This window comes from Panthera tigris, chromosome B1, assembly GCF_018350195.1.
Source record: "Panthera tigris isolate Pti1 chromosome B1, P.tigris_Pti1_mat1.1, whole genome shotgun sequence".
Lineage (NCBI taxonomy): Eukaryota > Metazoa > Chordata > Mammalia > Carnivora > Felidae > Panthera > Panthera tigris.
In genome coordinates, this window is record NC_056663.1 from 134,270,612 (window position 1) to 134,298,268 (window position 27,657).

The window sequence follows — 27,657 nt, forward strand, 5'->3', positions numbered from 1 at the left end:
CCTGGGCGGAGAATGAAGAAGGAAATCATGGAATGAAGAAGCAGAGTGACCTGAAACATGCTTTTATTTTCTCTTAAGAAAAAAAAAAAAAGCTATTACATTAAAGGACAACACAAGGCATTTATCAAGCAGATACACCATCAATATAGTATTAAAAAGCAATAGGGAGCTTTTGTGAAGAATCTGATCATGTGCATTCACAGTATTCAGTCACTGATCAGTGGATAAAGTACCATTGGTTGGGCTAAAACCACTTCCAGGATAAAGGCAAGGACGATGAGAAACCCCACACAGATGAAGTCACCAGCACGCAGGCCTGTTTTCCCTGTGTGTGCTCTTCCCTCAGCCCAGAATGTCCTTCCCTCTTCTCCTTGTATGACTGACTCTTCATTTCTCTACAGCCCTGACCACCACTGTTGCATCATTATTGTCTGTGTAGATGTATATTCTTTTCCTTTATACCACTTTATTATGTTATTACTATGTATTAAATGGTTGTCTCCCTCATTATACCTTAGCTTCACAAAAGCAATGACTTGTTTTATATCAAGTATTACACCTGGCTTATGTCAGCATTCAAACATCTACTCATGAAATACAGAAGGAAGGATGGAAGGCAGGAAGAAAGGAGAAAGGACATCAAGAGTCCTACCCTATCAAGTCTGAGCCATGGATGCAACTGTATTTACTGTATCTATTAACATGCTGCTTGCTTAGACCACTATTTGTCAGATTTGACTAATGCCTGTATGTCTAAAGGAAAAACTTTCTCACTGGTTCTTAATGTAATATTTTATGCTAATAAGACAATGTATTAACATACAACTCAAAGAAATTTACAAATCTGTGCTGAACAAACTAAAAAAACTAATATAATTTAATTATCAACAGTAGTGTGATTAGCTAGATGATGTTATTTAAAAAAATTAATTATCACTCACATAAATTAGGTATGGATTACTCTAACACAGCATGTGATGCCTCAATTTTCCTACCACTTATCTCTTCCCAACAAGTGAGAACCTTTCTTCAAACAGTATTACCTGGTACCATCACTTGACCTTCACTTTTAGGGAATCCAATATTTTCTGTATTAAACATGACTCTATTCTTTTATTGGGTCAGTTAAGGACCCAATGTGATTGAAGCCAATGTGATTATAAAAACAAACTAAACAGAGCCATTTAAAACATGAGGCAGTCATGATTATATAATAGTTACACAGATTTTTTAAAAATTACTATGAATATGTTAAAAATTCTGATTGGGAATTTATTCATCTCCCATTTAGAGAAACAGGCACATCTGAATTATGGTCTAACCTCTGGCTTCAGGGCTTATAGAAAAAGACCTAGATTTGAAACTCTGCTCAAAAACATGTTTTATGTAAATCTAAGCAATTTTCAGTTCTATTAACCATGAGAACCCCTATATACAAAACTATAGTCTTCTCTGATCCTCAGTTTCCTCTTCTATAAAATGATGGACTTGGAACAGTTGATATTTAAGCAACATTTTGTATGAGATATCTGTATTGGCATGCCATGGCATTATGATGACATTTGGCAGAGAATATAGGAATATCTGAGACTTTCTTTTAATGAGTCACCTGTCAGCACAAGACAAAGGCACTAAAGCAAGGCCCAAAATTGGCTCAGGCTTTAGCCCAAAAGTCCTATCTAGATCTGTGATAAAAAACTGTTGACAAAGAAGACTCCTTTTCCTTGTGTAGGGTGGGTATAAGTGGCCTTGAGCTATAGTATCTTATCTCCTCTAGTTTTACTCTAAAGCCCAAATCCAAGCCTTACCATGCCACTGAGATGCAATGCCTAGCAACACACCTGAAAGAGTGAGAGCAAGAATGAGAGAAAGGTAACCAAAAGACAGAGAGAGAGAATAAAAGGAGGTTCGAAAGCAAAAGACACCATCCTTGAGAGAGGCAAGAGCCCCTAGAACAGTAGAATGGAGAAAAGGAGTAAAAGCAAGGGAGAGATGCAGAGACACAAAAAGTGACTCAGAAAATCAGAGAGATTCAGGGGTCAGAAATTGTTCCTCTAATGAGGAATCAAGATCAAGTCTTTTATTTTATACTTGGGCCAAGAACAAATCAGATGCAATGGTAGACAGATAATTGGCCCTTTTTCCTTCTGGACAGTAGTCCCTGGAGAACTAAAGGGAGGATGGGGATTAATGTCTGGTGATGCACCCGACTGGCCTTTTAAACCCATTACTGTGAACCATCACTAGCACAGTGGCCAGTGAAAAAGTCCTCAAGTGTGACCTGCCAAAGCAGAACTTCCTCTCCTTGGGGATAGAGTAAGGAGAATGGAAGGGAAGCTGCATCTTTTATCTCCTCTATTCCATTAAATTATAAAAATAAAATTCATTCCTTGCCAGAAATGCCCAAACCTATTCTCCAACATCGTCTTATCAGCAGTTGTTCAAGTCCCACAGCCTTTTGTTTTCTAAAGTCATAACTCTGAAATAGATGAGTAATTTAAAGAGGATCTTTGGGGCAGCTGGATGGCACAATCAGTCAAGCATCAGACTCTTGATCTCAGCTCAGATCATGATCTCATGGTTTGTGAGTTCATGCCCCACATCGGGCTCTGTACTGATGGTGCGGGGCCTGCTTGGGATTCTGTATCTCCTTCTCTCTGCCCCTCCCCTGCTTGTGCACACACATACACACACACACACACATACACACACACTCTCTCTCTCTCTCTCAAAATAAGTAAAGAAACCTAAAAAATTTATTTAAAAAAGAGGGCCTTTACTGTGAATCCTTTTAGGTTCTTCTCTAGGACATCAGCAATCAGAAGTACATTCCAGATTTGCTTCCATAGGAATCCACAAAAATGAGTGACAGGAAATAAGTTTGATAGGCCATCACATGCTTTACTCAGTTTCCTGCCACAAGTCCAAGAGGATGCTCTATGGTGTATTTCCTATTAGCCATTTCCATGTTACATATAGGAATTCAGCAGACAATCAGCAGCCACTGCTATGTATCACTTGTGTCTTGTGTTAGAAACAGAATGCATCCCATCTGTTATGTCCATGAAATCCTCTTCATTGTATGCATTTGTAAAGAGAGCAAGAAATTAACAAACAGGTTTATTAGGTGATATTGATGAATCAGAGCAGTGTAATGTGGGAACCATCTGTAGATCCCAATAGAGCTAACAGGGGTTGATTTCATGAATGACTACAAAAACCGAGTATTAGATGTGGACAGATGGGTTTTAGCAGGCTGTGCATCCCATCTTGGAAATATGCTCTTTGAGCATATCTCCTAAACAACCAAGTGTTGCCTACAGAGGCCAACATATCCTTTCCTAGAACTTCTCAGCAAAAACTATGAATACCATAATTCATGGGACCCTGAGTATGTCTCTACATTGGCATCATTATTTCAAAAAGTACAGCGTTTTTCATCAAGGCTCTATGTAAGCTATATTCTTATTTATTAAAATAAGTATTCATTTCTTTTTCTCTCTCTCATACTGAAAATTATGTGTACTTCAAAACCTCTTGACACTAGATTAGATCCTGCCCGTCTCCTCAGAACATTTATTTTTTTCTTTCCTGGCCTTCTTATATTATTTATCTCACCGTTCTACCTGTTTTTGTCAATTGTTAGCCTTGGGACATAGATTTTTTTAACCTTTATTAAATTCAGTCTCCCTAAGTATAAAAAACTATGCATATAGTATTGTTGTAAGAATTAATAATATAAACAGGGTACTAAACATGGACCATAATGCATAACAATTCATAACAAATGCTTACTCCCTTTTGTCTTCTTAGAAAGCCATAATAGAGTGAGGAATTACCTCTTAAATGTATCTTCAATTTTTATTAGCAGGAACTCTTTTTTTTTTTTTTTTTAATTTTTTTTTAATGTTTATTTATTTTTGAGACAGAGAGAGACAGAGCATGAACGGGGGAGGGTCAGAGAGAGGGAGACACAGAATCTGAAACAGGCTCCAGGCGCTGAGCTGTCCGCACAGAGCCTGACGCGGGGCTCGAACTCACGGACCGCGAGATCGTGACCTGAGCCGAAGTCGGCCGCTTAACCGACTGAGCCACCCAGGCGCCCCGCAGGAACTCTTTTTTAATTGCCACTCCAATAAAAAAATGTAGTTGGTGAATGGCTTGAATTAATTACACTCTAAAATAAGTTTAACTAAATAAAATTAGTTTCTAGAATTCAGCAAAATTGCTAATATACTTCAAAACAAAAAAATCTGAAAATTTCAGGCAGATATCAAAACAAGAAGTTGGACAGGTATCAAATGTGTGGAATGCCACATAATACAGGACCCCACAGATAGGATCACACAACTCCTGTTCCTCAATCTTGAATATAAGATGAGAAAACAGGTCAGAATCAAAAATGCTATTTCAGTTAAGGTAGCTGATCAGAGACACAAAACTTGGAAAGACAACAAATTTTGCTACAAAAAATTATGATTTCTATGATCAAAACAAATTATGTAATTCATAATATCTTAATAAAAATATGTTGGGACACCTGGGTGACTCAGTCAGTTGAGCATCCAACTCTTGCTTTGGCTCAGGTAATGATCCCCAGGTTGTGCGATCAAGCCCTGTGTCAGGCTCCACACTGAGCATGCAGCCTGCTTAAGATTCTCATTCTCTCTCTCTCTCTCTCTCTCTCTTTCTCCTCCTCCTCCTCCTCCTCCTCCTCCTCCTCTTCCTCCTCCTCCTCCCCCCCTCTTTCCCCCTACTTGCACACTCTCTCTCTCTCAAAATAAAAAACATATATGTTGAAAGTTTTAAGTCATACTATTACTTTAAATCCATAAGTATTTTGAGTTTTTTTATTTTCCCCAGTAATATTAAAATTTGCTATAAGAATTGAAAAATTACTGTCTGATATTTACATTGGCCCCATTGTAAAGGTTTTGTATAGCGACACAAAGAATGTAACAGAATCTGCTTTGAAAAATGAATTGATTGGGGCGCCTGGGTGGCTCAGTCGGTTGAGCGTCGGACTTCGGCTCAGGTCACGATCTCACGGTTCGTGAGTTCGAGCCCCGCGTCGGGCTCTGGGCTGATGGCTCAGAGCCTGGAGCCTGCTTCCGATTCTGTGTCTCCCTATCTCTCTGCCCTCCCCCGATCATGCTCTGTCTCTCTCTGTCCCAAAAATAAATAAACATTAAAAAAAAATTAAAAAAAAAAAGAAAAATGAATTGATAGAGTTTCAAGCAGTAAACAACAGTCTAATGGACAATTTATGCAGGTTTTAAAAATCTAGCCAAGTTATCCATGCTGACAACTCAGAGCCTGAAGCCTGCTTCGGATTCTGTGTCTCCCTCTCTCTCTGCTCCTCCCCCACTCATGCTCTGTCTCTCTCTCAAAAAATAAACATTAAAAAAATTAAAAGTAAAAAAAATCCAGCCAAATTGTCTATTTTACAAGTGTTACATCTTACAATTTTGGAAGGAAAGGGTGTCAGAAGGGGCAAACTCATTTGTATCTTTAAAATATTCTCGGGGAGCGTGGGTGGCTTAGTTGGTTGAGCGTCCGACTTCGGCTCAGGTCGTGATCTCACGGTTTGTGAGTTTCTGCCCCATGTCAGGCTCTGTGCTGACAGCTCAGAGCCTGGAGACTTCTTCGGATTCTGTGTGTCCCTCTCTCTCTCTACCCCTCCCCTGCTCAATCTCTGTCTCTCTCTCTCTCTCTCTCTCTCTCTCTCTCTCTCAAAAATGAATAATCCAATTTTTTTAAAAAATAAAATATTCTCAAGCAGTTTTAAAAATCAAAAAGAGAAACAATATTTTAAGTAACCACTATCATTTTATCACAATTGCATGTGAAATGATGACACTTTAAAGAGGAAGTTTTGAAAACACTGAGAATTTTAGATAAGTATGTCACTATCTGTGAGAATAACTAAACCTACCTTCATCAGAGTTTTGCCCAAATACTCAAAATGCAGACTAACAGAACACTGAGAACATTTGTGACCTCTGGGTGTGGTTTCAAAATGGAACTCCTGTTCCTATTCTCCAAGGATATCCTAAAGGTAAATTACCCATTTCCAAATTAATTGTGACTATTACAATGTATATTTTATAGGCAAATGTGATGATTTAGGAAAAACTAAAACTATTAACTTACTGGAAGCATCATGAGAGCTTAATTTTTAGAAAGCAGGAGCATTTGTGCAACTAAGCAAAATTTCTAGAAACCTGAAACTGAGAAACAATTCTGAAACCATCAGCTTCATGTCTTCATTTAACAGAGGAAGTATGGGAAGAAGTGATTCATTGAAGGTGATATTCCTCACTAATGGGAGAATAATTCCATGACCCAGGAGAGCCCCGGGGTTATATAAAAAGACAAAAATTGACAAGATGTAGAAAGTCTCCTTTAAAAATCTAGAGAAACTATTAATTCTAAGCATTTAAAACAAACAAACAAACAAACAAACAAACAAAATCTAGGAAAAAGATCCAAAATAGATGCAGGTATTCGGCACTGTAAAGCTGTCTGAAAATGTATGAGTCTTACTGCTGATGTTTCCTGCCTGCCTTCCCTGGAGGAGGTTCTGAATGTTAAATAACAGTTAAGTTAGGGTTATGTTGGCTTGTTTAAATCATCAGTTCATGCTGCAAGCAAGGCCAGGACTATTGCACATTCAACCCACATTCAGGTCAGTGAGCTCACATCTGTAGATTCAGTGTCAGTGAGCTCACATCTCAGTTCTTTATTCAGTATATTCAGTTCTTTATTCTAATAAACTAATTTCTCAAGATTGGCCACAAGGTAGCCCAAGTAGAAGATGTGCATCTATTTATCTGAAATATTTTTTTAGCTGTGGTAAGGGATGCCATATTACTTAAGTATTTGTGATCGTGTACTTAGAAAATAGTTAAATAGGAATCCAGGTTCATAAAAATTAGCTGCGGATTATGCTAATACACTGAATTGATTCTGTTCATCTCTTCTATGACTATGACACAAAGAGTAACAATGAGTTAGAAGAGAAAGATACCTTAAGTTAATATATATAGGGCTTTTTATATTTGCCTAGCTAGAGCAATTAGGCAAGAAAAAGAAATGAAAAACATACAAATTGGATAGGAAGAAGTAAAATAGTCACTATACAGAGATGACATGATACTATATATAAAAAACCCTAAAGATGCCAACAAAAAACTGTTAAAACTAATTTAAAAATTCAGTAAAATTTCAGGATACAAAATCAATATACAGAAATCTGTTGTGTTTCTATATACTAATAATGAAATATCAATATATAATGGAACATTTTATTCAGCCATAAAAATGGATGAAATCTTGCCATTTGCAACAACATGGTAGGAGCTAGAGGGTATAATACTAAGTGAAATAAGTCAGAGAAATACAAATACCATATGATTTCACACATATGTGGAATTTAAGAAGCAAAACATACAAACAAAGGGTTGATCTCTCAATCAAAAACCTCATTCTTTACTATAAAGAACAATCGGATGGTTACCAGAGGGGAGGTGGGTGGGGGGACGGGTGAAATATGTGATGCGGATTAAGAGTACACTTATCTTGATGAGCACTGAGTAATGTACAGAATAGTATCGCTATACTGTATACATGAAACTAATATAACACTGTATGGTAACTATACTGGAATTAACATTAAAAACTTAATAAAAAAGAAAACTATCCCATTTATAATTGCATCAAAAATAATAATATGCCTAGGATCAAATTAAACAAATTAGGTGAAAGACCTGAGAAAACTATAAGCCATTAGTGAAAGAAACTAAAGAAGACATAAACAAATGAAAACATAGTCTGTACTCATGGATTAGAAGAGTTAATATTGTTAAAATGTCCATGCTATCAAAAGCAATATACAGATTCAATTCAATCCCTACTAAAAGTCCAAAGGCATTTTCCACAGAAATAGAACAAACAATCCTAAAATTTGTATGGAACCACAAAAGACCCCAAGTAGTCAAGCAATCTTGAGAAAGGAAAACAAAGCTGGAGGCACCACAAACCTGATTTCAAGCTCTACTACAAAGTTGTAGTCATCAAAACAGTATGGTATTGGCATACAAATAAATACATAGATCAATGTCACATGGTACAGAATCTATAAATAAACTTACATTTATATGATTAGTTAGTTTATGTCAACTAGTTTATTTAACTAATGTCAATTAGTTTATGACAAAGGAGCCAAGAATATACAATGGGAAAGGCCAGTCTTTGCAATAAATGATGCTGGAAAACTGGACAAACACATGGGAAAGAATGAAACTGGACCACTATCTCACACCGTACACAACAATTAAACCAAAATGGATTAGAGACTTGAACATGAGATCGGAAATGATAAAAATCCTAAAGCAAAGCATAATTAATAAGTTCTCTGACACGGATCTTAGTAATGATTTTTTCCATCTAACACCAAAAGCAGAAGCAACAAAAGCAAAAATAAACAAGTGGGACTACATCAAACTAAAGAGCTTCTGTACAGCAAAAGAAACCATCATCAACAAAATTATAAAGCAACCTACTCAATGGGAGAAAATATTTAGAAATCATATATCTGATAAGGGGTTAGTGTCCAAAATATACAAAGAACTCAACTCAATAATCCAAAGAGAGATAGGGAGGGAGACAAACAAACAAACAAAAATGATCCTATTTGAAAAATGGGCAGAGATCTAAATAGACATTTTCCTTAAAACATACAGAGAGCCAACAGGTACATGGACAGATGCTCAACATCACTAATCATCAGAAAATACAAATCAAAACTGTAAGATATCACCTCACACCTGTCAGAACAGCTAATATCAAAAGACAAAAGATAACAAGTGTTGGTGAGGATGTAGAGAAAAGGAGACCCTTGTGCTCTGTTGGTGGGGAAGCAAATTGGTGCAGCCACTCTGCAAAACAGCACTGAGGTTCCTCAAAAAGTTAAAAATAGAGCTACCATATTATCCAGCAATTCCACTTATGGATATTTATCAATAAAAAAACCAAAAACATTCAAAAATATATATGCATCCCCTTGTTCACTGGAACATCATTTACAATAGCCAAGATATGGGAAAAAATCATCAATGCATGAATGGATAAAGAAAATGTGATATATAGATACAGATACATATCACACATACACAGTGGCATGTGATTCAGTCATAGAAAGAATAAAAAGAATAATATGCTAAGTGAAATAAATTAGGCAGGGACAGACAAATAGTGTATGATCTCACTTATATGGGGAATCTAAAACAAATTAAAAAAAATAAGTGAATAGATACAAAGACCAGATTAGTGGCTGCCAGATGTTGGGGGTGGCAGGGTGGGAGAAATGAGTAAAGGAGGTCAAAGGGTACAAACATCCCCCCCTCCAAAATCATATTTTTGTATATGACAAGTTATCTGACTCATAAATGGAACAGAATATTGTTTCAAATTAATAATCATAAGAAGTCAGACACATGAAGGACTTTAACAATCTCCAGAATTATTAGTTAATAAAGGAATGTTAGTTCCACTTATCTGGGAGAAAAAAGTATATGCATTTTATTTATAAGTTGTGACTTAAAAATTGTGAAAGTATGACAGAAGTTTTATATAATAGGGTGTTGAGTAGGAATTATCCTGTTGTCCCAGACTGATTTTGGGGATCTAAAACCAGAAATAAAGAAAGATGTGTTTCTCTTCTAACAGATACAATAAGAAAGGAAAGAATGCAACCCAATCAGATACCACTGTGGCCAGCACCACTACCTGTCTTCCTCTTCCTGCCTAAGGAAAGATGTCTGGTGGGGGGAAGGCCATAAGCTCCTCAAGGCAAACAAGAAACTCCAGGAAAATCACTAGCAACTGGGGAGATTGGCAGCTTGTTCCTCACTCTGTAATGTGCTTAGGCTGTTCTGAACCTATCCACAAGTAAAGGACAAAAGAATTGCAGGGCAGAGAAAATCGTGTGACAATGTAAAGGAGTCTGTAGTACTACATTTGTCATGTCAGCCATACCCGAATATCCAGTAATTTAAGTTTAACCAGGGAAGGCAGGACACCTGGTAATGAGGTCCTGGCAGCAAGAAGCTATGGGTGTAATGCTCATTCTGAGACCTGAAGGCTGACAAACGAGGACAAGATATTTCCCTATCTCCAACATCCTGGGCAGTCAAGATGCTCATAAATAACCATGAATTTAGCCAGAGAAACAGGAGCAACCATCGTATTCCCCCTACAATAATAGGTTCCTAGAGATGCATTTGTCCTTTCTCTCTCTTCCCCTCTGCCAGTCCTCAATACTAGAGACCTCAGAAAGAAGGAAAGAGTATCCATTTCGTGGCCCTCTCAAACACAGAGACACACAGAATATACACACGTTCTCTCTCTCTCTGTCTCTCCCTCCCTTCCCTGCCCTATCTCTCAGTGCTGCAGAGACAGGAAAACAGAGGCACACTGTGCTTCTTCCCTACTTGAAATACCCTGTCAAGACTGGCAAGTGCCGAGATGGAGTGTAGAGAGACATAGATGAGATTTAAGCCAGGCATGAAGCTTGAGTTTTAAATTAAATTGAAAGGTAATCATTAAAAATGACTGGCACAGTTTCTCAAAAGGTTAAACAGTGAAGTTATCATATAACCCATCAATTTCACTTCTAAATACATAACCAAGAGAAATGAAAACATACAAAACTTGTCCACACAAAAACTTGTACACGAGTATTCATAGCAGCATTACTCATAACAGCCTCAAAGTGAAAACAAACCAAATGTCCATCAAGTGAAGAATGGATAAACAAAATGTAGCATATTGAAATAATGGAATATTATTCAGCCCTATAAAGAAATGAAGTACTGATATATCCTAGACATTGATAAACCTTGAAAATATTATGCTAAGGAAAGGAAGCCAAAATTCAGAAAATAAGAATAACAATTCATGCACCTGGCATTGTTTCCTTGTAAAAGTGGTCAAAACATTTTGTAAAGTATAATTTATATAGTTTACAATTGATAAATATTCACTGAATGAATGAACATATGGTAATAGTGCTAGAAAAATGGAGAACAGCTGGATCTAGGCAAGATAAAGCTTAAGAAGAAAGGACAGGAAGATTGAGTGCCCAAAAGAAACTTAGGAAAGAATAACTAGCAAATGGCTGTGAAATACCTTCATACATCGGGGGAAGAAAAAGTAGCCTTTTAAAATATATTACTCTGAGCATCAAAAATGTAAATGTTCAAATGACATTTTCACCTATTCATTTTTTCCCTAAATTTTCTTCTCCACTAATTGAGATAATGGAAATATGCCTAGGTTTATGCTAATGAGCTAATCCATATAGGGACTATCGGGTTCCATATATTGAATTGCATCGCAAATACAAAAGCCTTCAGTCAATATGATTAAATGTTAGAAGCAGAACTCAAGGGATTCCACTCTGGTAATTCTCAAACTGGTGTTGAGGAATAAGTGTTGTACATGAGATAAGAAAAGTAGGACTGTCTCTCTCTGGGGTGGTCCAGTTCTGCAAAGAAAATCCTTCAAGTCTCCTTAGCTGTCATCATAATCATTTCAATAAGCTCTAGAGGAGCCCAAAAAGTAACTTAAACAAAAAGAAAAGACATACTACAAAGGTGAGCATTGTTTTTTGAGAATTTTCCATGTGAGTTCAGTGTTTTGACAACATAGGTGACAAGCAAAAACAAGTTGTCTTCTGCTCTGAAGTTAGCATTACTTACATGGGCTGATCATCTATTATTTTCTTCATTATTCAACTAACAAGGAATATATTGTAGATCCTGACTTCTAAACTGCCTGTGTCAGGTTATCTTGATAGTCAAAGATGATAAAAATGATGATGATAACGATAATGATGATACCAACAACTTAATATTTACCGAGAGTTTAATATGTAGTCAGGTAATGTATAAGTATTCTAGAAACATCATCTCCTGTATGCAAACAACTGCTCTATGAGATAGGTTTTATTACTTACATTTAACTAATGAGTAACTTAGTCAAGTAAGTAAAACAATTTACCCAAGGCTTATAGCTACTGATGGAGTCTTACATGACCCGAGGCAGTCTGGCACTAAAACCTACAAAACAACTGGGTTCAGCTGCTTTCCAGGGAAACACCCATACTGAACAAGGTCAATTCTGGAGAAAATTATGAGGATGAAATCTCATATACTGTGTTCCCACTGGCTACCATGTCCCACCCATCCATCTCTATGATTGCCCAAGACGTTATCTGCTGCTCGTCACTCCAAGTGCCCTTTCCAGCAGCAACAGATTTTTCAATCCTTTCTACTATGAAGGAAAAAAAAAGTGACCTGATGGGCATGCCCACAATTTATGCTTAGGTTATAATGGATGATAGAAGGTCAAGCGTTTAACTGCAGCATAGTTGCTTGTCCATCATTTTTCCAGAGATTATGTCATAATACAAAATAGCCAATTATAGGAACCCAAGACAGCTGTAGAACTGTCTGAGAAGGACTTTTTGGTTAGGTGAGCATTTTGGATTCCTTCACAATGAGCTTCACCTAGAATGAGCCCTATGTTCACTGTTTAGCTCTAAATTCAATAAAGAAGGAAAAGAGGCACATAAAAGCAAGGGAAATGTAAAGTCTCAAGATAAAATCTACAATCCTTAACACAGCTTACTTGTCTGTGCATATGTCTCCAAAATCATCTCTCATCACTTCTTGTCCTCTTTCTTACTTGACCATCACGCATTTCCCAATAGTTTACCAAAGAACCATGGCTTAAACTTTTATTCTCCACATATACCACCCCAACAGCTTGTAATAAAGCTATATCATCTTCCAATTTTCAGTATATACTCTTTTGAAAAACTCTCCCTGAACCTTGAAGTGGTGGTAAGTGTCCCTCCTATGGCCTCCAATGGTAAATAGTTATTATATTGTATAGCAACTGCAAAAATCTGTAACACCCACCAGAATTTAACACCGGATTCATGATGCTTAGTAGTATTTAATCACCTGTGGCAGGGACTGATAACTCCTTCCAATACTCAGTTCTCCTCTGGACAAAGCCCAGGATAAAGCTGGGCTACATGTCCAGACCTCTTTGCCATTAGGTTTGGTCATATGACTCCGTTCTAGTTAATGAAATGTGAACAGTTAATGAACTGTGAGCTATAAGAGCCACTACCACACCTGGTCCACCCAAACCTTCTATGCAATACTCCCTTTTATATTCCCTTTCTATCTGACTGGGAAGGGAATGACCCTATGGTGAGTTTGGAAGCCAAAAGTTAAAATTACAAAATCTCTGGCAGCGTGGGTTTCTAAACAGTTGTTTGCAGCAGACCAAGAAGACACTTCCTCACTTACCTAGAATCTGTTTGGACTTTTACTTGAGAAAGAAACAAGTTGCTTCTTTTTAAATTCTTTTTCTTTGGGGGGTGGGGGAGTCTTTTTATTTAGGATTGGTTCTATCACCTTTATGTTTCCTGGAAACTAGCATAATAACTACGGCACATTAGAAATTTATAAACGTGTTGAATTTTTTAAAAAAATCAAATGAATAAGTAGCATGAATATCTTAAGAAATAGATTCTCTTTTTGTCATGCTAATATAAAAACAGCTAACATGCATTTTATCCTTACTATGTGCCACTGCTTTCTAAGATCATTTATATAAATTACTTAATTCAATCCTCCTAACAATGGTATGAAATAGGTACTATTATTATCTCATTGCACAGATTAGTAAATTGAAGTTTCAGTCAGCTTGCTCACTACTCAGTGTATCATAATTAGTATCTGGCTGACTCAAGATTTAATCCAAACAATCTGACTCAAAGTCTATATTTTAACCACTCTGAAATAGCTATGTAGAAGTCAGCAATTAAAAAATTCTTCAACTAAAAGAGAATAAAATAATTTCATATTAATAACACTGTCTTGATATAATCCTTTCTAGGAATGAACTAAAATTTCCCAAAAATTTATGATGACACACAATGCCACCTTATGTGTATTTTTTTAATTTTTAAATGTTTATTTATTTTTATGCACAAACCTACAAAGTGAAATTTAAAAAGCTACACTTCATAAATACTTTTCTGAATTGTCTTAATGGGGAAATATGCACTTATTTTTATTTTATCATTCATATCTGACCGTCCAATTCGTTAGCTTTCCTCTCCAGCATCGGCCCTCTAGAACTGACATTCTCTGAACTCAGCTGGGTCTTGACCTCAATCTGTTGTCCAAACAGGTGCAAATTTGCTGCAAAGCATTATAGTCCACTGAAGATTTTACTACCTATCACAAGTTATTTCATTAAATACTTTCATGAACATAAAAAAAAAAATTATTTATTTTGATAGACAGAGCACAAGCAGGGAGAGAGAGAGAGAGAGAGAGAGAGAGAAGGAGAGAGAGAGAGAGAGAGAATGAATCCAAAGCAGTCTCCAGGCTCTGAGCTGTCAGCACAGAGCCTGACGTGGGGCTCAAAGTCACAAACAGCAAGATCATGACCTGAGCTGAAGTCAGACACTTAACCAACTGAGACACCCAGGTGACCCATTTTATGCATATTTTTAAATACCAAGACGGGGCGCCTGGGTGGCTCAGTCGGTTAAGCGTCCGACTTCAGCTCAGGTCGTGATCTCGCAGTCCGTGAGTTCGAGCCCTGCGTCGGGCTCTGGGCTGATATCTCAGAGCCTGGAGCCTGTTTCAGATTCTGTGCCTCCCTCTCTCTGACCCTCCCCCGTTCATGCTCTGTCTCTCTCTGTCTCAAAAATAAATAAAGGTTAAAAAAAATTTAAAAAAAATACCAAGAGATTTAGTTGCTAGGCAGAAAGTCAGTTTTAGATTTAAGGATGAAATTCAAGTTTCAAGGTTCCTAATATTACCTTAAACACTTAATTGGGGTTTTGTCTTCTTCTAGCTCATGTATTTTAACAAACAGCAAATGCCTTAGAGATTTCTTGATTTCATTAACTTACAAGTTTCATTAAATATATAAAATTAGAGCCTGCTCTTAAATCAGGAATCAATTCTTGCACATTTAGAGGCCAATCCTCAGGTTATAATTCACTCAAAATCACTTTATTCTCTAAGTTAAGAAAATTCACTGTGATCTAATATAGTATCATCTTCGTCACATCCAGGAAAAAACCCTTTCCGCACAACCAGATCAATGTCTGTTTTTGAAAATCTAGACTAGATTAATTGAGTTGTGCCTGTTTGGATTTTAATCTTATTATCAGGAGTCTCAGGCTAGCTTCTAACAATTGCTGCTTTTCAGTTTCAAATTCTAGTATGCAAAGTATGTCAAACACACTCACAAGTATGGCCAAGCTTGAAACTTCACTATTATTTAGGTAATAATATACTTCGTGATGGAAGTAAGACAGATGATTTCAAAAAAGCACTAGAATTCATCACTGGATTCAGCTGCAAAATCTATACACTGCCTTACTTTTAGAATTATAATGGTCATATTCTATCTCAGACTCATCTGCTTCCCTCATGTTACAATATCTACAATTAAGGTCACAGTCATTTGTCATGATCATGAATGAAAGATGGCCAAACAGATATTGTCACAACCTCAATGTAAGTCTCCTTTAAAACCTTCTTTTAATAGCTTTTCAAAAGTCCTAAAGTTGTTCAGGAGTAGATAAAAGAACTTTTTTTCAAAGGTTCTTCACACAGAATAATTTTAACTTTTTTCCATATATAAGTAGGACTTAATTTCAAATATAAAAAGGAAAAATATTACCTAAAAACTAGAAATATGTAGTACTATAAATGCTTAGAATGATTATGGATATATTATTTTTTTTAATGTGCTATATACATTTTTCCATGCTTCTGTTGCTGTTTGGAAACAACCAAAATTAACTTTATTTTTTGAGAATGACTTTTTTTTTAAGTAATGTCTACACCCAGCATAGGGCTCAGACTCACGACCTCGAGATCAAGAGGTGCACACTGTATCAACTAAGCCAGCCAGATACACGTACACACCCTCAACTTTATTTTTTAAATCTGTTCTGAATAAAGTCTGTAAGCGCAGACTCTGTAGAAAATGATTTTGGGGGGCGCCTGGGTGGCTCAGTCGGTTAAGCCTCCGACTTCAGCTCGGGTCACGATCTCACGGTCCGTGAGTTCGAACCCCGCGTCGGGCTCTGGGCTGATGGCTCAGAGCCTGGAGCCTGCTTCCGATTCTGTGTCTCCCTCTCTCTCTGACCCTCCCCCGTTCATGCTCTGTCTCTCTCTGTCTCAAAAACAAATAAACGTTACAAAAATATTAAAAAAAAAAAGAAAATGATTTTGGGAGAAAGTTTTGAACTAAACAAACTGAAGTTTCTCCACTTTTAAAAATGATGGGATATTAAGGATTTCAGTTTGATTTATTTTAAATACAAAATAGTTATATCTTGAGGTATACCTCTAATTTATTGCCTGGGGAACCATGGTTAAAGCTCGAAAGTCTTTTTTTTTTTACTTTAAAAAAATTTGTTAACGTTTATTTATTTTTGAGAAGAGAGAGATAGAGCATGAGCATGGGAAGAGAGAGAAAGAGGGAGACACAGAATCTGAAACAGGCTCCAGGCTCTGAGCTGTCAGCACAGAGACCAACGCAGGGCTTGAACTCACAGACCATGAAATCAGGACCTAAGCTGAAGTTGGACACTCAACTGACTGAGCCACCCAGGTGCCCCAAGGCTTGAAAGTCTTATTTACAAATTAGGTACTGTTGCCAGAGAGAGAACTTATAGGTATTTTTATCTTTTGCTTAAAAAGAAAATACAAGAACAGTGGCAGTGAGACTTTCTAAACTCTCAAACCTGTGCAGGTTGTAGAATATTTAAAAGACAAGGAGCAATTTGAATAAGAACATAAGATACCAATAGTAGGTTCAAATAATTAAATGTATAATGCACTAACTCAGCTATATTAGGTTCTAGTGGAGATCAAAGTTGATGGTACCAATAGGAGAAAAACCTAATTGAAAAAATTATATTCATTAACAGAGGTATGCAACAGAGTAGGTATTATGAAATGAATTGTGTCCCCCTAAAATTCACATATTGAAGCCTACCCTCCCCCCATGTACCTGTACTTGGAAATAATTAAAGTTAAATGCTATCATAAAGGTAGGGCTCTGATCCAATAGGTCTCTTGTCCTTAAAGAGAAGAGATACCAGAGTTCTCTATCCTTCTGTACACAAGGCAACAGGTGTGTGAGGAAACAGAGGGAAAGCGGCTATCTCCAAGCTGGGAACAGAGGCTTCACCAGAGACCAACCTTGATCTTGGTCTTCTAGCCTCCAGAACTGTGAGAAAATACATTTTTGTTGGGTAAGCCACCCAGGACATGGCATGTTGTTATGGCAGCCAGAGCAGACAAATACATTTCTTAAAAATGACTACCATTATTCCTTTCTAACTGATTAATGCAGTTTTGCAACTTGAGTAGCATAGGTGTTCTAGAAATAGCTCCCATAGTGTGCCAGAGAATTGGTCTCTTTGTACAACATATACATCCCTTTATGTTGTCGCCTCCTATCACTCAAACCCCATTTCCTGTCATTTCACAACCCTAACAATATGGAGTTATCTATAAATGTCTATTTGTGACTCTATGTCTTTCTCTGCTCTGAGTTCCTTTCCTCCATTTATCTACCTGGAGAACTCCCACCAACCTTCAGCACCCCAGGTAAGGGCCACCTCTTGCTTTGTGCCACTTTCCTCAACCCTTCTGCACAGCATCATCACTCATTTCTTGGCATTAATTGTATCTGTGTCTTCAGAACATCTAGTGCTCTCATGATAGCCTGTCCCAATTATAATTTTGCATATCTGTTCCCCCCAACAGATGTGTAGTTTTTAATAGCAAGGATAATACGGAGTTTGACTCTCTTTATTGAATGGAAGAGAAGAAACTCAGTAAAAGTTTTATTAAAATAAATTGAAAACCTTTGCCTAGGACAGGAGAAACACACATTTCAAGGGTGTTAACACTCTCATTTTAGAAATGCCTTTTAAGAGAGAGAAAAACAAATCCAGTTTAAGTTTATTGAACATTTTTAGCTGGTTACAAATACTTAAAAGGGTGAATTTTTCATTTCATTAGTGACGTTCCCTCCAGTAATAATGAAATAACCCTCATCAAACTATATGAAGGCCAAGGGCATTCCTATGCTTGAAAGCACCAATATTGAAAATAAACAACCAAGAAGTAGTTCTGATTGAAAGCAAATCTAAAGAAAAGTTAAGGATTTGTGAGCAGGCAAAAAGCAAAACTGAAGGAACACTGGATCAAGAGCAAGAAAATCTGTTTTTGTTCCTCATCTGCCAGTCATTAACAATATCCCATGACCAATACAAACAACATATTATGCTCACATGCACACACACACACACACACACACACATACACACACACACTTCATCTGTAAAAGGGGGGCATTTATAGCAACTAAATTTTTTCCAGTTTTAACATTTTTCAAGATGTTTAATTATTCTTCATTGAGGTGATTAATTCTTTAAAAAGATTTCTTTAATGTGATTTAAACTTTGTTGTTATGAAGTGATTATGATTTAATATATTATGTTCTGATTTTGAGTTATGACTTTGATATATGTGGTTGAGACTAGTCAATATCACACAACACCTGGTACTCCTGTCCTTCCTCCTTATAGACAGATACCTTTTGTTGACTCACTAATTCATGAAAAATATGCCTCAGAACTTACAATGTGCCAGGCATTAAAGAAAACTAATTTTAAGTAAGGAATTGTCCATTCATAGGCAAATATATGGTCCTTTAAAATTACTAAGAGCCTTCTGATACAGAAATTGCCAGTTTTTAATCTGATTCTTTGTGTATGTATTTGAACATTAGTGTAAAAAATTTAAAAAGCACAAAGTCAAAATTCCTGGTGCTTGAACTGCTATGAAAGATGATATATAATTAATAAGTCAGTTATTTACCCCAAAGTTTGACTGCTCTATTAACAAATGATATTTGTAAAGAAAAATTAAGAAACTTTTTTAAGGGAAATAATAGCCTATATTTGCTTTGTATAAGCATCAGTACTTTCTCATCAATACAACTCTCTTTTGTTGATTTTAGTTATTATAAGCTTAAAAATATCAGTATTATAATGATATCAAAATACAACTTAGAAATATTACGAATTAAAGTGATTTTTATTTTGAGGCAGATTTTCATTTGAATTAATCAGAATGTTTTACATTTTCTTATTTATATTTCCAATTTGTTAGCAAAATAACTACACTGCACTGAAGACCATCTGTGACTGTGTAGACCTTCTGGAAATTACACAGAGATATGACACAGCATAGCCAAGGCTGTATGACAATATCCTCTTTGAAGAGTTTAGGGCAGAGTTCCTCAAACTGGGGTTCCTTTGCATATTCTCTAACATCCTCCAGTTCTCAGATTTTAGAAAAATTGAGCTTGAGCTTGATCCATTCTATCCCATGTTCATTGTTAGAAGGTCCACTAAGTTCACCAAAGAGTCAGAACATTTGTTTGATCTTTCACATTTTCATTCACTCAACTCCTGAATCTTCTGCTCCCCTTATCCCCCATTTAGGTTCTGGATGCTGCATAATCATTTAATCTGTAACCATTCTGGCCACACTATGCCAGGAATAAGACTCAGTGGGATAAAACATTGGCTCTTACTCATACTTCCATTTTATTCCATATCAAAGTCCCCATATTAGATCCTCCATATTCTGTTTTCTCACATTAACCTGATCCCTTTCTCTGAGTTTGATAAAAATTATTTTATTTTTTTTTAATGTTTATTTATTTATTTTGAAAGAGAGAGGGCAGAGAGGGAGGGAGAAAGAATCCCAAGTAGGCTCCGGGATGTCAGCACAGAGCCTGATGCAGAGCTCAGTCTCACGAACCATGAAATCATGACTTGAGCTGGAACCGAGAGTCTAATGCTTAACTGACTGAGCCATCCAGGTGCCCCAATAAAGATGATTTTATATTCAAGACAATGCCATAATTTGAATACTATACAGTATAAAACAAGGTACAATGAGACAAGAACCCTGGAGAATAGGATAAGAGACAAAAGACTCTACTGCTTTATAAGCTTCTGATGTCCCTATGACCTTGGTCACATTGCTTCATATCACTAAGCCACAATTTCTCCATCTGTAGTGATAATCCCCACATTCCACACTGGTTTGCTATGACAAATGCAATAACTGGTATGGAAATGCACTATAATATAAATATATCATATATTTATATATTATATTTTATATATTATATAAATTCTCCATAATGTAAATATTCTTATTTATTTTAAGTATCTAATAATATATAATCATATATATATGAGATATATATATGTATATATATATATATATATACATACACAAAGTTTTCAGTCTAATTCCTGGCCCTGGTAAATAAATGCTTAAAATATAGTAGCAACTTTAAAACATGTTTATAGTATGTGCACTTGTTGCTATTTCTTATAATTCAACCAGACAAATGAAACCTTTGCAAAATTACAAGGTCTGAGAATATAAAATACTAAAGAGGAGCCCCAATCCAAATTAAGTTCTTGAACTTTAACACAAGAAAAATAGCTTCAAAAACATACTGTTAGGGATGTTTATGTCATCTAATCCACAATATTTCTTCCATTTATATATCCTATAGATATAAATGAAGGGAAAACACACAGGAGATACTTCAGTTTGTAGCTCCTTCCATCAATTGATGATCACAGCTAAGAAAGCTTATTGTAGCTACAGGAAGAGTTGGAGATTTTTCCTCTCTCTCATTGCAGCCTAGAGACTTGTGGCTGAGAAAATGATAAGTAAATAAGTAAATACAAGACCACTAAGGAACCACAAAAAGACACAGAAACTACCCCCAGAAGAGTATATTGTGTATGATGATTGGATGTATCAGCATTGTTCCATTTAGCACCATATCCATATTTTATGTGAGTGAAGGTAGAAGGAAGCTCCCAGGGAATTGATACTAAAGGTGTCTCAAAAATTACTGAAAGTCGTGTTTATAGTTTTCCTTCAATTCTGTGCTTTTAACTTATTTTTAAGAAAAGGAAAGATGTTTTGGCTACCATATATATCGTCTAGCAGATGTTCATTAAAAATTCTTGTAAAGTAAGTATGCCCGAAGGACTCAGGCATTCTGTTCCAGCTTAGTAAAAGTCAAAATTAATATTAGACAAGTATAATTTGCCTCTTGGCCTCAATTAGCAAGTTCATCATCTTAAACCAAAGTAAACAATGAGAAAAGGTATGAAAGATGCCAATGAACTGAAAGAGGAGGGAAATTGGGTTGACCTCAGACTCCATCAGTTTCTAACAAACCTTCTACTTCTTGGATTGCTTATGACCAGAGTGCTTTTTATTTTGTCCTACTTACCAAGGGCTTTGTTTCATCTTCATCTTTGAAATAGTAGAGCTGATCTCCCTTGAGCACAAACCAGCGAGTATGCCAAGTCTTGACAAAGCCTCCTTGCTTCCTCAGCCACCCACACTTCATGGCATTATTCCGCCCTTGGCCTTGTTGGGGGTTCTCGGTGGAGTCATTGTTCTCCTCCATTATCAAGCTGATGAACTTTCCTATTTAGCAAAGAAAGAAAGAAAGAAAGAAAGAAAGAAAGAAAGAAAGAAAGAAAATTAGGTATTCTGATATATTCAATTCCCTCTAAAATTACTTCTGTCCCTTAAAAAAAAAAGCAGGAAGAGTGAAAAACGCGTATCAACTCATTTGCCAGATTTCCAGAGGCAAACCACAGACCTGACAACAATACGCTTGGAGAAACCTTGGGGAAAGTTTATTGTATCTTCCTTTAAGGAACAAGTCAGCTGGGTGATAATATTCCTTTTTTCCTAAGTAGAACTAAAGAATGGGTAAGTTCTACAGGTAGTGTGTTAAGAAGCAAGTTTTGAAAATAAACGAAAACCCCAGCAAAAATACAATTCTCATGATAATGAGACTCTGTGTCTGGCGTGCACTGATTGTGTCCTGCTTGTGCAGGCCTGTGATTATCTGAGCAAACACTAGACCAACACATGTTAAAGTTTAAAGAGACTATTTTTAAAACCTCAATGGAAGACATTTGTTCTACATATGTGAAAATTTCTCAAGATGTATCTGTCCCCCATTCTCCCAAAGTATCCCCTTGAAGTTTCTTTGGCTGGTCAGGAATTAGTGCAGCTGAAACATTCTAGGCGGAAAAAAAACCTGCTTGGACAGTTGAGTTTCCTTCAACTCCAGGAGTGGGTGGTGCACTCCAGCTGCATGAGGAAGAACATTTCAAGGTTATGTGTGAAGGAGGATAGTGTCATACACACTCTACATGGCAAGAAAATGAGTTTATCGTGGAAGAAATATTAATCCACAGGTGAGAAGTTAACTACCACAGTAACAACAGAGGAGGTGGCTTTCTGGGAAAGCTGCGGACAAGTAGTCAAGAATATGACATTTTCCTATCCTAAAAGTGTCCTGAAAATTCTTGCTAATGTTTATTTCTAAGCACTTTTCTCAGGAAATGAAAAGTCCAGTCTTTACCCTGTGTCTTTGAGGAAGATGTAAGAATACAGATTAATTAATAAAACATGGAATATTCCTGTTTGGCATATTCATGCACAGACCTCTTTTTTCTGCTTGATTTCAGAAGACAAGTTGTCCTTCTGTGTAGCCTTTATTTTCAACACTAATTTTTCACTTGATTTGTATGTACAAAATCCTGGTTATAAATTCCATATAGTTTTCATTGTCAGTCTTTGGTCATTTACATTTCTTCCTTAAAGGTCCAGGGTCAAACTCCACATTGGGCCTCTAGGTTTTTTTGAATTTTGTCCTGCTATTCTGGTTGCAGGGATGAAGCAAAACTTTGGTTCTAATTCTCCTTATTTTGATCATTTCAACCATTTTAGTAGTTTTGTCTCTTCCACCGGCATGCAACCTATCTGCATCCTTGCTTTTAAGCTTCAAGGAGGTCGCTTAACTACCATCAGTCTCATTCAGTACCCACTTTTCCCTTTCTTATACTGAAATATCCTCTTCATTAACAGCCCGCATCTCTGCAAAACATCTCAAAGCTTCCTTTGCTCTATAGGGCAATCCCATGAGAGAAGCCATTTAGTGCAGGAAACATTCTCCCATTTTGTGTGTGCCTGTGTGTGTGCAGACTGGATCACGCCTGATGCTTCATGTTTGTTATGCCCTTGGGACAGGAATTTCCACTCTTTTTTCTTTCAGAGTACTTCAGCTAGTATAAAGAGCCAAGTAAACCTCATTCTAAATGAACAATAAATGCTGTAACATAATTTAGATAATAAGCATGCTTATTTAGACCACTCTAAATCATCTTTTTTGGCTTCCTAGTATTTAAACTGTTCACATCTACACAACTTGCTATTTCATCATCATCCATTTATTCTTTGACCAAATATCTTAACTTATAAAGTTGAATAAGACCTTAAAACAAACATTCCAACATATGCACACACATGCAGACATACACAAATATTTCTAATTCATTGTACAAAACAAATTTTTTTCAGGCTCTTTTTTTCCCTTTCATCTCATATTCATGTTTTCTATTAAATTTGAAAAATCCCTGCTAACATGCTTCAAGGTAGTTAGTAACCTACCATTAGTAACATAAAAAATACAAGCGCCTAATTCTGCCTTTGTCTACCATTAGTATCTGAATAAAAAATGTGTGCACATTAGAACGTGGTTCATGATTCCCCTGCCTCAGTCTTTTATAAATCCAGTGAAATCTATAACAGTATCACCCACTGAACTCCTGGCTATCATATGTTTTCATGACTTCAGAATCATCAGAAAGTCTTTTAACAGTACTGGTTGTAACAATTCACTGAAACATGAATGAAAGCAGATGGTATCATATTCCAGAGAAAATAATACCATGACTATTGTTGGATGAGTAAAATTAAGTTTTACTGAAGTAACCGTGAGTTTTATAGAGAAGTTTTGATATTCTGCAGAAATTAGAAGGTTCAAATTCTACCCTTCATCTTTAAAATGAGGATGCTGTATTGGATCATTTCTCACTATGGTCCCTGAGAAATTTCAGCACTCTGAAATCTACCATCTCTGTAATTCCATAAGCACATAGACACCAGATATCATCAACACCTAGTACAATGTCTGACATATGGAGAAGTCAATCAATGTCTGCTGGATTCATAAATTTTGCAATAGGTTTGGTGCTAGATATCTAAAAGTGAACATGATCGCCCCCTGAAATCTGATCCTGCCCAAAACCTGATCTTAATAAGTGGTACCATGATACTCCCAGTTAAGGAAGGGAGGAAGAAAAGAAAAGAAAAGAAAAGAAAAGAAAAGAAAAGAAAAGAAAAGAAAAGAAAAAGTGATCATTTTTGATTCCTGACTTTTCCTCATCCTGAATTTCAGAAAATTATATACCTTCCCCAACTATTTCAGATCCATCCAATTGGCTCCATGTCCACTCCCACCCCGAGATCCAAGCCAACATTGTCTTTGATCAGGGGATTCTAGTGGCTCTCTGACTGGTCTCATTATGTCCATTTTGAACCACAAATGCAAACATATGCTCACACATATTTCATTCTCCACAAAAAAAGCCAAAATGAGCTTTTAAAAATTTAAATCAGCTAATGATTTTCTACTTTAAAATTTTTAATTGGCTCTCATTGTACTTATTTTACAACTTGCAGTCCTAACCATGACCTGTAAGGCTCTGAATCATTTGGTACCTGTTTACTAATTAATCTGATCCCATGCCACCTCCTCCTCATTTCTGCCACTCCAATTCACTCGCACGCGCACGCACACACACACACACACACACACACAAATACACACAAATACACACACACACACAAGCTCTGATGCAAGCAACTGCAAGAGTTCTGGAAATACCCAAGCCCTTTTATGCCTTGAGTCTTGATACTTGCTGATCTCTGCCTATGCTACTCTGCCCCAATGCTCTTTACATGCCCGACCCCTTCCATTCTTTAAGTCTCAGCTTTAAAAATTTACCCTTTCCAACAAACAGTAATCATCCAGGGCATCAGTTCTCCTGTTGTTATTCTCTACCACTGAACTCTGACCTTCATCTTCCTGAAACTTAACTAGGTTGTTATTTCTTTAGGTGTTTATTGCCGATCATCCTTCCAGGAGACCATAAGCTTCACAAGGTCAAGGACTTGCTTTTCCTCACTACAATACACCCAGTGCTTTTAAGAGTGCTTATTTGGTATTCAGGAAACAATTGTTGAATCAATGAATAAGCTATGTGACAACCACAATAGAATTCTTACAAATAATACTTTGGGGTTTTTTAATTACATGTAATGCCTTACAGAAGATTGTATACTTTAAGACTGTACACTGTGACTTTTTTCCATTGACATAAAAGACTTCAATTAGCATGAAAATTGTACTTAAACACAATGTCAAAATCATCAAACTAAAATGAACTTGAAACTGCCCTTCATGAAGAAATATAACATTCAAAATTTACACTTTTTAGCCTTGGCAGGAAATACATGTCATCAATCGTGGTTTAGCATGAAGAAAAATACAGTTTACTTAAATTCTCAGAGAATGATTTAACTGAATTTCCACTGGAAAAGTGCTTTCACTGTGGTCAGGACACAGTAGTTGGATAGTACAGGAGATTACAAAATAGAACTATCAACTTCAGTGTTTAGCAAACCGATATAAAAATGACAACACAACAATACGATAAATAAATGGTTATTCAAACCAAAAAACAGAATTGAGAATTTAACTGATATTTTCATATCAATCTTAGGAAAAAGCCTTAGTGATGACTACTATACCATGATGGAGCTTAGAAAGTTCCCATCATGTGATGATGGAACAGTAGCTTTGAATTATTTTCCCGGAGTGGAAACTGGTTTGTGTATCATTTTTGCAATCACATGGGTTAGGAACCCAACAGTATTACATGGTGCAATCAGAGATGAAATTCACACCCCTAACAGACTTTTCCAGAAGTCAACAGCCACACACGTAAGTATGCATATATGTGACTTCATGTAACAGAAAAAATATAAATAAGCACATGAACAAAGATGTGTATAATATGCCATATGCTATAAAGTTGCAGTGTGTGTGAATTTACCTACATGACTACACATATTCAGCAAACACAAGAGAATGACAAAGGAGGGAGCTAGAGAGAAAGGGGAGGGAGAGAGAACAACTTCAGTAGCATGACAGTTCCATGACACAGCCTCCATCACATTCAATGAACACATGCTCCCAGGTCAAAGTGGGAGGGGCATTCTTGCGGCCAGGGTCGGTGCCCTTGGCCCCCAGTGGCGGCAAGTATATCACTGTGCAAATGCGATCCCAGAGTTTCAGAGTACACACGATTTCACACCACATGGTGCCTCAATGCAAACAGCTACTCCAGTTGTTCAATCAAAGAACAACGATTTGTTCTATTGCTAGGGGAGAAAACAGAAATAAAACTGGCAGATTTGGGAAAATGCTGCAATTTGTGAGAGATTTATGCGACTTTCAAGCGTAATTTCATTCACATCAAACTGTCCTTTTTGGGGTTGACATTAGAACCTGAGTCCTTTGCAAAATGAATGTGATTGCACTGTATACCATATATAACCACAGATAGCCAATATTTATCTAAATTCTAAACTTTATTTTTTTAAAGCTGCTTTGTAGCTGTTGCTAACATGCTGGTTTGTCAAGAGGTAGTACATTTTATTGGGCTGTATATCTAAATGCTAGCATACGGCCATTCTATAGGTAATGGCTCACACGACAAGGATATACACACAGAATGAAATAGCATATGTGCATACATAAGTGCATGCATATCCGTGTGTGTGTGTGTGTGTGTGTGTCGTGGGTGTGGCTATATATATACATTGTTGTGTGTTGTCTCTAGAGAAGAAAATCAAAAAAGGTAAAATATTTACCGACATTTTTCTCTCATTTTTAAAATATTAAATTCTATGCCACTAGAAGACATGTAAACATATTCCTGCAGATCTAACTTCGATGAAGCAAAGAAAATAAAAAAGCTCTGACATAGGATGTTCACTAAAAAACTTGATCATGGTATATGCCACAACCTATGAAGTTATCAATTTATTTCTGTTTTTATTATTTCCCAGAATATTTATTCAATAACTGTAATTATCTACCTGATTTAGAACTTAAAACTCTTTTTAATATTCTAAATATTTAAATAATTTCAGACTTGGCATTCCTCTCTCTCTCTCTGTCTCTCTCTGTCTCTGTCTTTTTCTCTCTCTGAGCAGACACCAGCGAAAGACCATATGAGCATGTAGTGAAAAAGTGGTCTTCAGCAAACCAGGAAGAGATTCTTACCAGAGCCTGACCATGCTGGCACCTTAATCTCAAACTTCGAGACTCCAGAACTGTGAGAAAATAAATTTCTGTTGTTTAAGCCACCCAATAAATGGTACTTTATTATGTTGGCCAGGGCAGATTAAGACAGTGTACATTTAGGAGCACCTGGGTGGCTCATTCGGTTAAGCTTCTAACTCTTGATTTTGGCTCAGGTCATGATCTCAC

General features: G+C 36.5%; 1 protein-coding gene across 1 annotated transcript in view; it reads right to left on the reverse strand.

Moving 5' to 3' along the window:
* ARHGAP24 (Rho GTPase activating protein 24) overlaps window positions 1–27,657 on the reverse strand; it is a 517,340-nt gene that overhangs the window by 401,818 nt on the left and 87,865 nt on the right. Inside the window, exon 2 of the mRNA XM_042984239.1 lies at window positions 21,466–21,665. Within this exon, the coding sequence (XP_042840173.1) occupies window positions 21,466–21,645 (180 nt within the window). The 5' untranslated portion in view covers window positions 21,646–21,665. The remainder of the gene's footprint in view (window positions 1–21,465; window positions 21,666–27,657) is intronic.